Source organism: Nymphalis io, chromosome 1, assembly GCF_905147045.1.
Source record: "Nymphalis io chromosome 1, ilAglIoxx1.1, whole genome shotgun sequence".
Lineage (NCBI taxonomy): Eukaryota > Metazoa > Arthropoda > Insecta > Lepidoptera > Nymphalidae > Nymphalis > Nymphalis io.
This window is the reverse complement of record NC_065888.1, coordinates 11,529,094-11,547,140: the sequence shown is the minus strand read 5'-3', so window position 1 is coordinate 11,547,140 and position 18,047 is coordinate 11,529,094. Positions and strand designations below refer to the sequence as shown.

The window sequence follows — 18,047 nt, the reverse complement described above, 5'->3', positions numbered from 1 at the left end:
GACATGCATATTAGATATTAAATTTGTAAGTATGCTTTTACAAATAAAATAAAAACTATATATAATATAGACGCGTGATGTAGATTTATGCACAGTACAGATTCTTAAGGTATTCAGTACTACAAACGCAATTATTAATTAAATGGGTTTTGAAAACAATAAATCGAAAAATTCGGCGTCTTCAGGCAGGCGTTTTTACACTATGTAAGTGTAAAAAAGTGTTTTTTTTTTTTATTAAGTTATATTTGAAACACAGCGACGTGATTGGTTTTCTGCATATACTCGTATGTCGATCAATGCAATACACGATTCGATCGCTCGATCAATCGCTCAGGAGGACATAATGATGAATAAACATATTTTGATTTTTGAATAATGTTTTACTGTATCAAATATTTTTACAAAATTGCTCAAAACGTTATTTAAAATTAAGCGTTGCTTTGAATCCAGGCTGTGTAGCGACTAACGCGAGCATTAACACCAGGAAATCGTGCGAGAGCGCAACTCTCCCCCCAGGAGCATACACCAACAATAATATTATTGTGGTACAGAGGACCACCAGAGTCTCCTTGGCATTGATCGCGACCGCCAACATCGAGCCAACCAGAACACAACATGTTGTCGGTGACTGTGCGACCGATCGCAACGTAACGGGATCTGCAGGTAGCCTGGTTAACAGTCCAAATTTGGACGTGACGAAGCTGTTCAGAAGAACTTCCACCAGCCTGGAATACAAATAATAATTGAATTTCTTCTACTAACTTTACAAACTTTCTATCGACCGCACATATTGAAAATTTAAAATGGTGATATGTTACTATTATTTTTTTAAGCCTCTTTATAAATTAACATGTTTATTTTTAACTTACGCTGGTTCTTCCCCATCCGATTGCCCACACAGCCTGGTTATCACCGAGATTATAATTGGCGCCTGCTATTTGACCAGCGCGCACATTATTGTTGTAAGAAAATGAGTCAGTGATTCGCAAGAGTGCAATATCGTTGTCTACGGTGCGTCTATTATAGCCGGGATGAATTATGATTCTGTTGGTCGTGTGAACAACTCCACCACTGTTGGCGTTGGTAGAACCAACTCGTGCGCGCCAACGGTTAATGGTGTCACCACTGAAAAAAGATCGCAGCAAATTTATTGAATGCCAATAATACCAGTCTTATATGATTTATTCCTGGTTTTAAATATTTAACGATAATTTGTAACACACGGTAAAAATAATTATTTAATTTAATAAACTTACTCAAGGCAATGTGCAGCGGTGAGAATGGATCTGTTGTTTATAATGGCACCACCACAGGTTTGTACGTAGTTACTAATTCCTGTCCATGAATACAAAAGAGAAACCCCGCTTGGGTATCTGTCAATGGTTGTTACTGATCCGCCAACAATTCTTTGCGGATTTGAAGGCACGGCTGCAATAAAAGAAAAGAAAAAATTGTGTATCAATATTAAAGTCTATAAATTATAGTCTAAGTACTATCATCATAATAGTATTCATTTAAAAAAATATATTTTGAAAAGCAATTTAACTTTATAAAGTGATAAGATTGAATGATAACTATTTATGAAATCATTTCAGATTTTTACCTGAAACCGCAGCCAAGCTAAGGGCCACTAAAAATGTTGCACGCATTCTGAACGAATGAATTACTTACGGCACTTGCCACTATAAATAACTTTTTATATCTGTTCTCTAAACACCATTTAAGATATGTCAAGATAAAAATACATACTGCATTAATAATTAATCACCATTATATCTAACTGATTCCTTATAATAAATTACATAAATATCTCTTATAAAATACATAATTGCAGTTGAGCTGTAACGAAAATTTGATAATTAATTTAAAATATTTGAATTTGTATTATCAATATTTTACATTTTCCTTTATATCTTATTTTCATTTTTAGTTAAGATGTCATAATACACTTAACGTTCTACTGAAATATTTATTGATGAAACTTAATATTTTACATTTGGAGTCGTTGTTTATATGTCAGTGGATTACTTTTCATCGCATATAATTGATGTGACGTCTTCGATAGTCTACTGTTAATCCCAGCCAATAAGCTACCGCTGATATTACAGTCAGTTGCACACGAGCTATGTACTACGGAACAACAGGTGCAGTTCACGCTGTTAAAGCGAACCTGGACGATGCATGAATTAATGTTCGAGCATAGCAACAGTTGACTGATGTGTTTGATAAGCTTCGAACGGCTGTATGTTAAATAAAATAAAATTGTGCTTAATGCTTTTGTCACACTAGCGATATTTTAAATAAATTACAAGAATGGCTCCGAAGTTATTTATTATAGTCTAACCGCTAAGGGTCTGCCACAACTCTCGTGTTCGTGCTGTTTAGGTATTGATGCCATTGTTTGCACCTTGGCATCAGAGTCGATGCACCACACCAATACCACAAGTGGACCCGCTATATCACACTTTCATCTTTTTCCCCGAAATATGTTTTGTCACCCTATAAGCCATTGTGTCAAGCCCTGTTTGTACTATTGTGGTCTGGGACGTGATGTTGTTGTTGATGACTGCTTCGACTTTCTCAGGTAAGTTTTCTTTTGGACAATTATCTGTTTTAACTATTTTCGCTCTATATTTGTATTTTCGAGCTCCGAACATTCTCCTTACTATGGCGCAATAAACGCTGGTTATAGCGCTTCATATGTCCCTTCGAGAACTTTTCACCATCTCAAATGATGATATAAATAGAAAAAATAAAGGGGTTATTTTGTATGAATTTAACTCGTACAAAGTTGAGACAGGCTGCTAGTTACTATGTACGTATAAACAGAATTGCCAATCAAAACGGAAGGCGTCGTGAATAAAAATAATATTTTCATACGGATAAGAACAACCTACACTAGTAGTTCCTCATCCGATGACACAAGCCTGTTGGCTGTCACCAAGATAGTTGCCTGCATTTTAACAGTGCTTGTATTATTAATGAAATAGAAAGAGCCGCTGACATGCATAATTATACTTTCTTGGTCTCGATAAGTATCGATGTCTACCGACCATGGTGGCCTTGCGAAAAAAAATTATACAAAATAAACCTTTACCTCAAAACCTTTTACATGAAGACCATTGAAAGATAATGATACAAAATATCTTAATCTAGACACAAGGCATTTAAACTTGTTATTTGGAAGCTATTTTGTGAAACGTAATGAAATTTACATGAAATTAATTTTTTTCTCTTATCTGTAGAATTAAATAGCATTTGATAGGAAATCAAAATATTTCATATCTCAAAGTTATCGCTCCGCTGTTAGGGTGAAAAGTATGAAATTTCAGACTCAAATTGTGGCAAAGAAGAAAAGAGCCAGATTTTTTCTACGGCATTTAAATGTGTTCGCAAATCAGCTTGAACACTTGAGCAGCTGTTTCTTTTTTGTTAATCACAGAGACTCAATGCAGCAAGAGATTTTTAAAGCAATCGCATCTAAATTATTATTTAGAGTATATTTCTTGTTTCTTGGTTAACTCTTTTGAATGCAAAATATAGTGTCTTCATTTAATAATAAGAAATAAATTAAAGGATCAGCTATATCGTATCAACTTTGTTACATTGAGGACGTTCCTATTTAAAGTAAATTTGTTTTTATTTGTAACCAATGTTATTGAGGTGTACCTAAATGAAAGATTTTTTTATAAATATTCTTTTTATTAGATTAAAATGCCATTTACTTTTTTAAATTAAGAATTGTTTTGAATCCAAGATGTGTAGCGAGATACACGAACATTAACACCAGGGTAACGGGCCAGGGCACATCTCTCTCCCCAAGAGCAAACACCGACAACAACGTCATTATGGAACAGAGGACCACCAGAGTCTCCCTGACATTGGTCGCGACCACCAACGTCTAGCCAACCGGAGCACAGCATATTGTCAGTGATTGTGCGACCTAACTCAGCGTAACGACTTCTGCAGATAGCTTGGTTAACAGTCCAAATTTGGACGTGGCGAAGCTGTTCAGAAGAACTTCCACCAACCTAAACAAATAAAGAGATAGTTTAGTTTTATTATATCAAATGAAAACAATGAAACCTGCTGAGAACGTCTGATGAAAACAGTTTCATAGAGATGATGATTTTTCTATTAGCCTTGATCCGTGACGGAAGAATTAATTTGGCAAGTGCATATGAGTATATTCCGCATGCCTTCTGAAGAATACTTAAACGTACGGAATCAAACAGTAACAGCCTGTCCCACTGCTGGGCTAAGGCCTCCTTTCCTTTTTGAGGAGAAGGCTTAGAGCTTATTCCACCACGCTGCTCCAATGTGGGTTGGTAGAATACACATGTGGCAGAATTTCAATGAAATTAGACACATGCAGGTTTTTTCACGATGTTTTCCTTTACCGTCAAGCACGAGATGAATTATAAATACAAATTAAGCACATGAAAATTCAATGGTGCTTCCCTGAGTTTGAATCCACGATCATCGGTTAGGATTCACGCATTCTAGCCACTAGGCCATCTCAGCTCAACGAAATCAAAACTAGTGAAGAAATATTATGAAATATTATATTCATACAAATAAGATCAACTTACACTAGTAGCTCCCCATCCGATGGCCCAAACTGGTTGGTTATCAGCAAGATTGTAGTTGCTGCCAGCAATTCGACCGGCACGTACATTATTATTGAAAGAGAAAGATCCGGTGATATGCATGATTGCTATATCTTGGTCAAAGGTGTTGGTGTTGTAGTTAGGATGAAGAATTATTCTGCTGGTCGTGTGAACAATTCCACCGCTGTTGGCAAAGGTTGAACCAACGCGACTGCGCCAGCGAATGATTGTGTCACCACTGAAATGAGTGCATAAACGAAATTATACGTAAAGTATCCAGTTTTAACTCAATTTATTTAAATATTTAAAACTATTAATCAAATCACCTGAAGCTCTACTTACATAAGGCAATGTGCGGCAGTAAGTACAGCCCTGTTGTTCAAAATGGTGCCTCCACAGGCCTGAAGGAAGCTACCACTTCCTGACCATGAGTAGAGGAGAGCCACACCATACGGGTACTGGCTAATATTTGTGACTGATCCTCCGACAATCCTTTGTGGATTCGAAGGTACGGCTGTGGCAAAAATGTATACATTTTAATTACAATATTTCTATCGTATATCATTTGTGAATCTATGCATTTTGTTACTTCTTATAATGTAATAAATTTGAAATTGAAATATAATTAATATTTTAATTTGACAATTATTCATACCTGTAACCGCAGCGAGGCCTAGGGCCAATAATATAAATGCAGCACGCATCCTAAATGAAACTCACCAACACTTTGATATTCTACACTAGAGACAATATGTTTTTATACTTGCCTGCAGTCAAAATCCTTAAAACTATCAGACGATAAAAACACTGATACTAAATCCCTCATTAATCCCTGTAATTCCTACCTTAATCAATTATTAACGTTATACACATAAAATCATAGCGATAGTGATGTGGTATTTATAATATAAATGTATTATCTGCTAGGTTCAAAAAACGTTAACGCTCATTAAGCGAAAAAAACAGCTCACAATACGTTTTAGTCGCTATAAGATATTCAAATCGCAAAAAACGTGTTATTGATCCAAAATATTATGTATAATTGCCTAAATGTCAATTCAGACAGAGAGATTTCAACTCCCGACTGTGATCTTGTGTGTTTTAACCGTGTAGTGTTTTTATGAAATCGCAGACGCGGAGCGTGTACAGCCCCTATTTTATTATAACAATGTAAACTCATTTGTGTTTTATTTAACGCAAGACGCTGCACTTTTAGCAGAGCCAGAGGCAGTGATGTTACAAAAATGTTGATAAAAATTTATTTTTTAGATTTTCATTCTGTGCTTACCCCAAAATCATGCATCATGCACTTTTTTATAAGATTTGTACATTAATTTCGAGATGCGAATGTTTTAAGTTGCCATATTGCATAATGAGCCGTGTTTTCCCCCAATGATCGTCTTCGTTCTTTAAATCAAACATGTCTAAAGTATTATCGTTTTGATTACAAGTACCTTTTATAAGCTTTGGAGCCGGAGAGTGTTATGTAATTTAAATTATGTAATATGTCAATTAAAGCATATTTGAATCGTCATTTCACAAAATTAAATTACCAATTCTAACATCTGAAGTGAAAATTTTACGATTGAAATACTCAAAACTTTTTACACGTTAAATCTGGTATTTGAACCTCGACATCTGAAGCAACTTGGCCAACTAAAGCCAATTTACAAAGGCCTATATCATACTAAATAATACAATACTTATATGTAATTTATACTTTACTAGCCGCCCGTTTCGATTTCGTACGGGTAAAATTTATACAAAGTTACATCACGTTTACATTTCCAACTTAAACTTGAGATTATCAAAAATCCTTTTTTAGTGAATTTTTCTGCTGAAATAAACACCATACTTTCGCTGCTAACTTAAATATATATACAAAATAATATTAAAACCACTTTGTTAAATTCACGTCCCTTTTGACCTAAGCCTTGTTATCTTGAAGATTATATGATCGCCATTAGGTACTTACGTAATTATTGTAATACTTTTAGTAAATGCATTGAATATACGAACATTATTATCGTATTATTCAGTGAGTCGTGCTTCATGTAATAGTACCTTATTAATAATAATATTATCGTACAACATCTCGAAGTATTTCTTATTTGTATAATATTGTTAGTATAAGTAAAAATAACAATTTAAAAAATTCAACGTTAAATATATGTAACTTGGATACATTTGTTTTTTCTAAAAAAAACGTTTAATACGTTTTTTTAGAAAAAAAAAGAATGTTCATGTAAAATTAAATGTAAGTATTACAAATAAAACATCAAGACTGAAGATTTATTTTGTAATATCAAATTATAACTTTAATTTGACAATATACATACATATACATATGCGTACTTTCACATTCAAGTTATTATATAAAATTGACTTCGTTAAAGGATGACATTATTAATATGTTCGATTCATATGTTGTTTTTTCATATTTTGGTTATTTAAAAACGCCTTGACCCATTTCGATCATTTAATAGTTCAAATGATTCTTCATTGAGGTAGGTTCTCAAATATCACGGTAGCATGCGAAAGCGATCCCGTGGCGCTCCTCGTTAAGACGGTAAGGGTACCGCTGGTTTTTTAGTGGGTATTCCGATGATCGGGGTGCACTCGGCGCCTTGGACACCGGCGAGCCCCACTTACCCCTCACAGTTCCCGTGGGGGAAAAGCGTAACGCGTTTTCCAGCGTTAAATAGGTTCTCAAATACGCTTTTTGCTTAATATCGCATATTGTTTTCAAAACTTAGGCAAAATCATGCCATTGCCATTTCATGGATTTCGTTTTATTTCCTAATTAAGCGTTTGCAATTCTTAATTATAATTTGAAAAAAAAAAACGTACATTTTTTATCATAATCACTTTATTAGTCCCATTGTTATATTACGTTACATTAACGTTCACTGAGTTTTGTTCAAATTCTAACTAAAGTTCCAGTCATTTGTCACATACCATTTATTTTTATCAAAACTAATAAATTATTAATTTATAGAGACGTAATTTTTTAAGTTTTTTTTTTAATTTTACACAATATTTAAAAAAACGTTTTAAAGAGCATGTCAAACGTACAGCGAGATCGATTCGCATTTTTGAGTAACGTGGATTGTTTTAAAATATACTAATTATTTATTTTAAACACATTTATTTATAATTTTATATAGGTCTATTATTTACGTAATCTTAATATTTGAAAATAAATACTAGGACGATAGGTACAGACGGATATATTGTTACCTAAGATATTTATTTGATTCTAAATTTAAAATATACTCAGGACAACAGTTTTCTTTCCGGCTATCAAAATAAGTTCAAACAAATTATAGGTTCGAGATTCACATGGCATAACGGACACTTTTTATTCTGGAATAAGAAATCAGTAAAAAGTAATATTAATATAATTTGCAATTAATTGTCAAAAATATGCTTCATCTCCAATCATGTTATATAAATTAATTATGAAATCAGCTAGCAATTTATTAATGTAAAAAATAACATATTAAGGAAGAAAAAACCAGAGATAAAACTCGAAATAAATATTAAAAACAAAACAAAAACGAAGATAAAAACAAAATCTTTTATTTGATTTTTAATAAGTACAGTTATAAGCTATTTTTTTTTGTAAACTACGTTATATTTTCAAGGGGTTTGTCTGGCTGACATAAAGCATATAGTTTTCTCAATAGAAAAAATCATGAAATATTATATAATGTTTTTATTTTTCCTATTTGTACTCGTAATACTATATTATTGAGACAAAAAACGGGATAATTTAATATGTTTACAAATAATCTAGGGTATCACTATCATATCATTAGGGTTTTTTTCTGAAAACCTCTTAGTTTTTATTCTATAACGATGAATATGCATTTTCTATATTTTCTTTATGTCTGCACGTACCAATCGTAAATACGATAAGATTATTTTAAAACCCTAATTATTACACAGATGCCGTTATCTTTAATTATCGAGCGATTTATCCAGCAATCAAATAAAATATTACTTTGATATCGACTTATAATATTAAATTAATTTATAATTGACAAATTAGTCTATAACCTTGTCACCACCTTAATGAATTGCAAGTTGTGGTGATTAAATTAACTTGAGTGTTTTTATAAGCCAAACCATACCAATGTGAATAATCGCTGGGCGAGGGCCTCTTCTCCTCTTAAAACAATCTTGGTGTATTTAATGTAAATACGTTTTTTTTAAGAATCAGTGTATTGTATGTATGTGTGATCGTGTTCTCATTAGTCATCTACCACAAGACACAACTGTAGTATTATTATTATATGTATAGGTGTTTTTTTTTATAGAATAGGAAGGCGGATGAGCATATGGGCCACCTGATGGTAAGTGGTCACCAAACGCCCTTAGACATTGGCATTGTAAGAAATGTCAACCATCGCTTATAGCCAATGCGCCACCAATTATAATAACATTTTTTTATAATTCAATAACATTTTTGTGTAATTTGGCTGAAATATAACGTCGACCGTTGAAGAGCTCGTAAATAATCATGCAGATTTTAAGCTTTACTATATTTAGTTGTTTTTATGTCTATCGCATTCAGATATACAAAAAGACGCAGTGGGTCGTCATTGTTTTTTCCATATTGGACAATATTATGATATTAATGTACCGAGCAAACGATAACTAATGCGTAAAACTCTTCATTTTGTTTTTTTTTATAATGAAATAAAATTATCTCATCTAGGTTCATAGCATATTAAAAGCAAATCCAAATATTACAATTACCTTGTAACAAACCTAACAGCAACAGGTCGGTCAAAATAAAGAGTAGTCATAAAAAACAAATTACAGAATTATTATCATCAAATATTGTAATAGAGTTAATATGCGTGAAAAGCCATCTATTGGCAATTACTAATTGCAAAGGGCAAATAATAACGAGTTCTATCCACAGTCACAATATAATTAAAATAAATAGTGTAACAAATTTAAAGCAGCAGAAGTTACCGTCAAAATTTACATGTAAGGTTAATGCGATATATTCATAAAGGATAGAAATTACTCCACGCGCTTTCGTACATTAGTTAGAGTTTTGCTATCGTTCACATACAAAGATTCCGTTCAAAATTTTCTGATTTATAACATAATTAAAAATCTTATATTATATATGATATGCTAGTAACCGGAAAGAACAGAAGTTCGACCCTCCTTACCGGCCATAAGATCACTATGATTTCAATTGCCTTGTAGTAAAAGTCTCATGGGGTTGAACCCGGATCTGCTTTTTTTTTCTGCGTGAAATTTTCAGTCAGCAGTGTGATGTCTGGATGTTCGCAGTGTTTACACTGTGTTAAGCTTTAACGTACTTTTAGAAGCATCTTGCATGTTGAAGCTGTGTTGCGCCTGAATTCACGTCGTAACAGATTTGTCTATCCATCGGATTTTCAGAGCGAGGGAATGGAGAGCGTACCTTTGTTACCAAGTACATCATATTTCATAACAATCTTATGTTTTGTACAACATTCCATTTTTAAAAATATATTTGTAATAGCATGCTTATCAAAGTTGTAAAACAAATAATTTATTATCAGTATTGTACGCGATAATTTATTATAATAAGCCTATTTATTCGTTAATCAAACATTAGCAATAGGTACAATCACGACTACGTTCTCTTTATATAACAAGTATTCCTAGTATTAATACCTAGTATTTTTGTAGTATAATGCTAAGTAACTGTAGGTTATTTTGAAAAAACAAACTCGAAATTTTTACGAAATTGCTTTGTGCAAGCCTATTTGGGTAAGTACCACCCACTCATCAGATATTTTACCGCTAAACAGCAATACTTGGTTCAAGATAAACTTTAGTGGTTTTTGTAGTGCCATTATTTAATTGTAACTTGGTTGTTTATATTGTAAATATTTTTATTTAGTTCCGGTTAGAAGGGTGAGTGACCCAGTGTAACTACAGAGTAGGGACATAAAATCGTACTTCCCAAGGTTTGTGCTACATTGACGATGTAAGGAATGGTTGACATTGCTTACATGGCCAATGTTTATATGGGCGGTGGTAACCAATCATCATCAGATGCCCCATTTGCCCGTCCATCTACCTATAAATACATTTATTTATTTTTAATTAACAACAATCATGTAGTAGAAATGTTTTATTCTTACACAACAACAAACCCGTTACATGCTCCAATAATTAAAATTTTGTTCAAACCTAGAAAGAATTGATCAAGGTATTTAAAAAATGACTCTTTCTGCAAATCTATTGCTTTTCATGCATTAAAGAAGTACAGCAACATTTGTTATTTATATTTTACACAAGAACGAATATATAATAATATTGTCAATGTAATAATGATAATACAAAATTCAATTTCAATAATTAATTATAATTATCAGTATTATGCGCATTAATTTATTATAATAAGCCATCTCATACGATAACCAGAAATTAATACAACGAACATTACTACACTACATTACTACTACATTCACGAAAATAATAAAAATAAGATCCGGTTTATTTAGGACACAGTTAATGCAAACTGAAATCCGCCGATCACAGATGAACAGGATTTTCCATCGAAAAGCACTTTTTTATATATTAAGAAGGCGGACGAGCATATGGGCCACCTGATGGTAAGTGGTCACCAACGCCCATAGACATTGGCATTGTAAGAAACTTTAACCATCGCTTACATCAACAATGCGCCACCAACTGCTGTTTTGCGGCAGAATATCTGATGAGTGTGTGGTACCTACCTAGATAAGCTTGCACAAAGCTCTACCATCAGTCAAAAGTTGTTCCTTAAAAAAACTTAAAGAACAGTCTTGCGCCTGAACTCTTTCCGGTCAACGTCATCGTCTTCGTGATCGCCAACGTCATCGCAAAAATGTATGAATTATGGTAAAAAATCTGCAAAAACAACTGTATTGTGATTAATTTATTATATTAGCATATTAGCATTAGTGTACCATTCAATTCTCAAGTTGAGTATGGAAACCCAACACTGATTTTTAATGGTACCTTATTGAGACTGTGACGAGCAGTGACGAAGCAATTATAAATTTACGTAGTAATTAACATAAATATATTTATATAAGAAATGAGCGTTTCATTAGTACCTGCAAAAAAAACTTTTTTCTTAACTAAATACTAAATTACTTATAGCTTTGGATAGTTAATAAGCAAATTTTTTTTTCGAAATACCATGCTCTTTGTTCATATTTGTAAGAGAGTACCAAAGACCCTGTTGTTACGGGTCCGTCGTATGGAAATGGTAAGAGCGCGTAAATCTTAACCAATGATTGTGGGTTCAAACCCGGGCAAGCACCACTGAGATTTCATGTGCTTTATTTGTGATTATAATCCATCTCGTACGATAAAGGAAAACATCGTGAGGAAATTTGCATGTGGCTAATTTCACTGAAATTCTGCCATATGTGTATTCCACCAACCCGCATTGGAGAAGCGTGGTGGAATAAGCTCCAAAAACCTTCTCCTCAAAAAGGGAGAGGAGGCGTTAGCCCAACAGTGAGACATTTGCAGACTTACTGATTTCTCAACTACTACCCTTTTTGAAACCCTGTGTTAACCCATACTATTGTTTAAACGGTTTCTTTCTTTTGTGAGTCATTTTTATTGATACTCTTCATCAAAAAAATTCTAGCACTTTTGAATCGTAATCATTCAATATTAGCATAATGTAAAGTTACCACCGGCTCAATACTACCGTGATAAACCGTCAAAGAATCAGTAATTACTCTTTTCCTACAATTAAATAACATAGTTTGTCACGGGGTTCTCGTGTGTAAGGGGTTCGTTCCCCCAAGACGGTTACATTAATAAAACTCGTCATAAACATTATACAATTTTAATTATAAAATTTACAACATAAAAAATCAGGCCGTTGACAGTATCTGGTCAATTAAGTTAACATTAATACAATAAAATGTTATAATTGAGTAAGCTGTAAGTGAGTTGGCATCTATCAAAATTAATTGATAGATTTAAATAGACAAGCAGGATAGTGCAAACCCTCAACGCATTGTCACAATGAGTGAAAAAATAAATAAAAGCAGTGCGAAGCAGCAAAAAGCACCAGCAGCAACAGCAGGCCACAGGACAAGCAGCCTCTCCTTCATAAAACAGCAGAGCCTCAAACAGCTCCAAATCAGCAACAATTCCTCGGTTGAGTCCACCGAACAATATTATATTACTTTGTAATGCAATATACAAAGTATATATAAAATTAAGAAAAATAAACACTCCCTGTGAACAAAACAACTTATTAATAAAACCAAGTAATAACCTAGACAATTGAGGTTATTAAAGTTAACTTTTAGAGTGTCAAAACATGGAAAATTATTGCTTAATTAGTAATAAAATAATATTATAAAACAAGAACTATATTTAAATTAATGAAACAAAGCTTTAAAGCAATTCGAATCACGTTAGGATTCGACTCAGGTTACCTAGTACATTGACAAAGTCTATGTTCAGTATTTGAATAAAATACGAAGAAAAATTGATAAAAATAAATAATGAACCACGTTGTATAATGATTATTGAATCTAATTTATGCATCAACTCACCTCAGGAGTGTTTAAATATGTAGAAATAAGGCAATATATGACTTATATTGCACGGTTTTGATACAAAGAGGTTTGGTAACCCGAACCTCTCAAATAAGTTTTACAAAGTAGATGACGTAGGTAACCCTTCGTTAGTATAATTTTGTATATAGTAAAAAGGAATATACTTAATCGTTCAAAACTGACATGCGTCGGTAAGCGACCGGCGCCTGCTCAACAATCCAAAGCACGACCGAACGGCGAATAACGTAGTGCTGCCATCTCTCAAACAGCATAAATAATAAAAATGTCGAAACAATGAATGCCGATTCGATAACCGTAATTTATTTTATAAACCGGTTAAATTAGGTAAAATAAATACAATATTTTAATAAAAATTAAAATATTGAAAAATTAAAATTTATAGAATTAGAAGTTAAATAAATACAGTGAAAGTATTGAATATTCTGCATAAAAATCATCAATTGAATTCTGCCTGGCTACCTCTCAGATTTCGGATAAGAAGGAATATGAACTTCTGCGTCAGGGCCGTGATCAAATAGTTATATAACCTGCTTAAAAAAGTGTTGTCAATTGAGAAAGCAGCGCTACCATGGTAGCAGATACGGTACTTAATGTGTTTTTTATGACACAATTGTCACTATTAAATAATGCCACATGAGTAAATCGTATAGAAATTTTGGTCGCTAACTCTCTAATCATGTAGTCTTAACCTTGCGAAACTGAGATGGGTTATAGGTTGCCTACAAAAACTAAAGCTAAAACTAAGCCCCGCCTTACCGGCCCGCAAGATGCCTCTTCACGCCTCGTTTGAAGGAACCCGGATTGTAAGAGGAGGAAAACACAAAAAATTGGAAAAGAATTCCATTTTTTTGGCAATCCGACAAAGAAAGGAGTTCCCAAACTTCTTTGTGCGCGATGGAATTGATGTCACAATTAGGCGGTGACATTGAGAGTCAGCACGCGTAGACTTATGAAGGAAGGGGGAAGCAAGAATTAGAGAGAATAATTCCTCAGAGCACTCGCCGTGCTACAATCGATAGAAAGCGCTCAGCGCTGCTATCTCTCGACGCAATTGTAAAGGCTCGAGGGTGTTTGTGACCTTTACGCCGCCAATAATGCGAACCGCACGTCGCTGCAACCGATCCAAAGCCAGTAGGTACTTAGCAGAGCCATCCCAAAGGTGTGAGCAATATTCAACGCAAGACCGTAACTGTGTTTTGTACAACAGGAACAATTGTTTTGGCTTGAAAAAACGCCGCACCTTGTTCAGAAGTCTGGGATTCCGTGAAGCTGATTTTATAACACCCTCAATGTAATCCCTTGGACTAAGGTCGCACCGAACGTTAATCCCCAGCATGGCGATTTTGCTTTGTATCTCCAGCGTAGTGCCATAGAGAAAGGGAAGAAGAGAAAATGGTGACTTTTTCGCTGTGAGAGCGCATACCTGTATTTTCTTGGCATTAAACTCAACAAAATTATCAGAGCTCCATTTGTCGATGAATTCTAACGTCCTATCGAGTTCAATGACAAGATCCTCCCGCCTCTCCTTAATTTCCGCTCGTCCAGCTACTGTGCGTCCGTGGTATCCACCATGCACTGTACTGTCGTCTGCATAGCAATATTTGTTCCCAAAAGAGAGCATATCATTGATATGCAAAAGAAAGAGTGTATAAGAAGTGTATAACACAGATCCCTGGGGGACCCCAGCGTTCACTACACGGAGGCTACGCTTATGCAGGAAGCTGGCTAAACAGACAGACCGTATGCCGGCAGCTTGGAGAGAAGACTTCTGTGCCAGACCCAGTCGAAAGCCTTGGATATCGAGGCTGACAACCAACGATTGCCTTGCCAGCATGATCGGTTTTGAGGATTCAACCATGATTCATGGTAAGCATTGAAATCCCCCAAAAACACCAATTCCGCGTTAGGAAACTACTCAGCATCTGCTACCCAACGAAGATGGTCACATAATCGGCTTGTCTCCAAATCGCCATTGTAGTATCTGTAGAGGCACACGTAGACTCGACTCTGACGAATCAGGTCCACACGTAGCACCAACATGGAGAAGGAGGGGTCCTCCAAGTAACGCAGAGACAAAAAGAGTAACGGCTGAGAGTAAAAATGAAAACTATTTCTTTTGATTTTACAGAAATTCATAAACGAAAATAACCATTGTTACTTATAAATTATGTTAGTAGTCGAGATGGCCTAGTGGTTAGAACGCGTGAATCTTAATCGATGATTGTGAATTTTCATGTGCTTAATTTGTGTTTATAATTCAACTCGTGCTTGACGGTGAAGGAAAACATCGTGAGGAAACCTCTATGTGTCTAATTGAGATTCTACCATATTTCTTCATTAGAATTATTATTATATTAGAATTATATATTAGATTTCTTCATTGAAATTCTACCATATGTGTATTCTACCAACCTGCATTGGAGCAACGTGGTGGAATAAGCTCCAAACCTTCTCCTCAAAAGGGAGAGGAGGCCTTAGCCCAGCAGTGGGACCTTTACAATTGCATCGCGAGATAGCAGCACTGAGCGCTTTCTATCGACTGTATCACGGCGAGTGCTCTGAGGAATTATTCTCTCTAATTCCTGCTTCCCCCTTCCTTCTTAAGTCCACGCGAGCTGGTTCTCGATGTCACCGCCTAACTGTGACATCAATTCCATCGTGCACAAAGAAATTTGGCAACTCCTTTCTTTGTTGCACTACCAAAAAATGGAATTCCTTACCAGCTCACGTGTGGGGAACACGTGAGCTCCTCTTACAACCCGGGTTCCTTCAAACGAGACGTGAAGAGGCATCTTGCGGGCCGGCAAGGCGGTGACGGCTAGTACAGAACATTCTTCCCGACTGTACTGGCCGTCGTCGCGTTTGGACTCTACTACCACTTACCATCAGGTGGAGTAGAGTCATTTGCCATCCCGGACATATAAAAAAAAAGAGGCTGTTACTGTTACTGTTTACTTATAAATTGTAAGTTTAAATTTAGCAATCATTTTGTCAATTTAGAACGTAAATTAATAAGCAAAACATCTTTAAAAACAACTAACGGTGTTAACGGAAATTGCTGTTTTATGATATCTAAAATAATGTTTTTTATAAATCCAGATAATAGTTTTACAATTTCATTTTTAATTTAAAGATTAACTTTTAACCAAATAAATAACAAAGGAGTTATTGTTCGTCTCTTAAAAGAGTACTCAATCATTACACCATATTTTTAATATTACCTAGTCAAATCATACATTTTAATAATAACATTACACAGTAAAATAAGCTTGTAAATTAATTTAGTAATTATTAACATCATTAAGATTTAGGAAAGAGTTTTATGATTTTACGTCGACATATACAACTATAGAACATCCGTATACATGAAAATCTAAATAGGTCCTTCTCATTGAAGACCCCAAACCATAGGTTTGTAATTCATTCAAATGTAACCTACTCGTTAACATTAGGGTATAATCTATGTTTAGTGATATTTGTATTTTTTTAGTAGTTTATACGATTAGTTACAATGTAAATAACATTTTCATCTTCAATACGTTGCCACGATTTAGTATTGATTGACCCTCTTGGACTCTCTTTTACGAACGGCATCCCGGACATTTATTTTAATTTTTGTCGCCGGAAAGACGCATTTAGGCGTTTCTCCCACATAAAGTGGGGGATATGTGGGGCTCACCGGCGCTAAAGACGTCGGTATATCCACTAAAAAACTAGCGGTGTCCTCTCCGTCTGTTGGAGGGCGCCACGGGTCACTTGCGCATGCTACTGTGACGCCCCGACGGTCGGCCCGCCTACGCGACTCGGACCTCCATTTCTAGAGTGTTCCTAGATACAGGAAGCCCACCTAGCCCCACTGGCTATTCCGGCGGGGGGAGAAGGTGCGCATAGCGCTGACGCCTTCTCCCCGGTCTCACCATTCACTCTCACAGAAGGAGAATATTTCCAACTAGCACCTCATACTGCTGAGCGTGATGAACGCCATGCTCTCCGCTGACTATTCCCCCTCCCATCTGCGAATTGGCGCTCACCGGTCGCTACTCGCCCTGGCTTCCGCCCGAAACCAGTACACTTCTGCGAGCACCTCTGCCTAGAGTTCCTAGGGCGAATCGCCCGCGAGAAGTGGCGCTGCCGTCCATGACACCATGCGGTAACCACGTACCGCCCGCTATGAATCTATTTTATCCCTATTCAAAATTTTAATTTGTCGGTAATCGATGACAATCCAATCTATGTCATCAGATAGAGGTAAACAGCATGCAATATAAAATTTGATAATGATTTTATTTAAACCGGCTCATTGCTTGTACTATTCTCCTTTTTTGAACGTTGTGGTCCAAGGTTGATATATTTAATGTATTTATTCATAAGATTAATGGTTGTCAATTTAGCTCGTGTTTGGCGGTGAAAGTGAAAGAAATACCGTGTGAAAACCTATATGTGTGGTATGAAAATCTTCTACATGTGTTTCCTATAGCCCGCATTGGAGCAGCATGGTAGAGTAAGCTCCAAACCTTCTCCTAAAAAAGAAGAGGAGGCTATAGGCCAGCAGTGAAAGATTTAAAGGCTGTAATTGTAGTTTTATATCTTTAATAATAAAGTACAAGTAATTTTAAAATCACCTGATGAATGTTGGACAACAAATAATATCCTTGCGCTTTTGCTAATTTTAATTTACACGAATGCTAATAGTAAATTTAATCAAAATTATTAAAAAAAACGACGCCGATTATATACGTCACTATTGTCAGGGGTCTTTATCAAAGCAATAGAACCCAAAACAATGAATGTTAGAGTTTTTGTCTGTTTCTCTGTGCGTTTGCGC

The 18,047-nt window shown here is 35.0% G+C and overlaps 2 protein-coding genes across 7 annotated transcripts in view; one reads left to right on the top strand and one right to left on the bottom strand.

Annotated features, from left to right (window-relative positions):
• The window catches only part of LOC126772352 (solute carrier family 12 member 6), a 337,172-nt gene that overhangs the window by 215,932 nt on the left and 103,193 nt on the right, over positions 1-18,047 (top strand). The window lies entirely within an intron of this gene.
• LOC126772721 (trypsin, alkaline C-like) lies at positions 429-5,314 on the bottom strand. The gene is made up of 8 exons (XM_050493253.1): positions 5,266-5,314; positions 4,953-5,124; positions 4,593-4,848; positions 3,742-4,031; positions 1,604-1,650; positions 1,257-1,428; positions 870-1,125; positions 429-725 (listed from the first exon to the last, which is right to left on the bottom strand). Exons 1-8 carry the CDS (start codon positions 5,312-5,314, stop codon positions 429-431), a joined length of 1,539 nt encoding a protein of 512 aa, XP_050349210.1.

Excerpts from the sequence above, each read along its gene's own strand:
- LOC126772721 (XM_050493253.1), bottom strand. The coding sequence starts at position 5,314 with ATGCGTGCTGCATTTATATTATTGGCCCTAGGCCTCGCTGCGGTTACA. Across the intron at positions 4,849-4,952 it reads ACTGCCGCACATTGCCTTAT|TGGTGACACAATCATTCGCT; the intron begins GTAAGTAGAGCT and ends CACTCATTTCAG. Across the intron at positions 1,126-1,256 it reads ACCGCTGCACATTGCCTTGA|TGGTGACACCATTAACCGTT; the intron begins GTAAGTTTATTA and ends ATCTTTTTTCAG.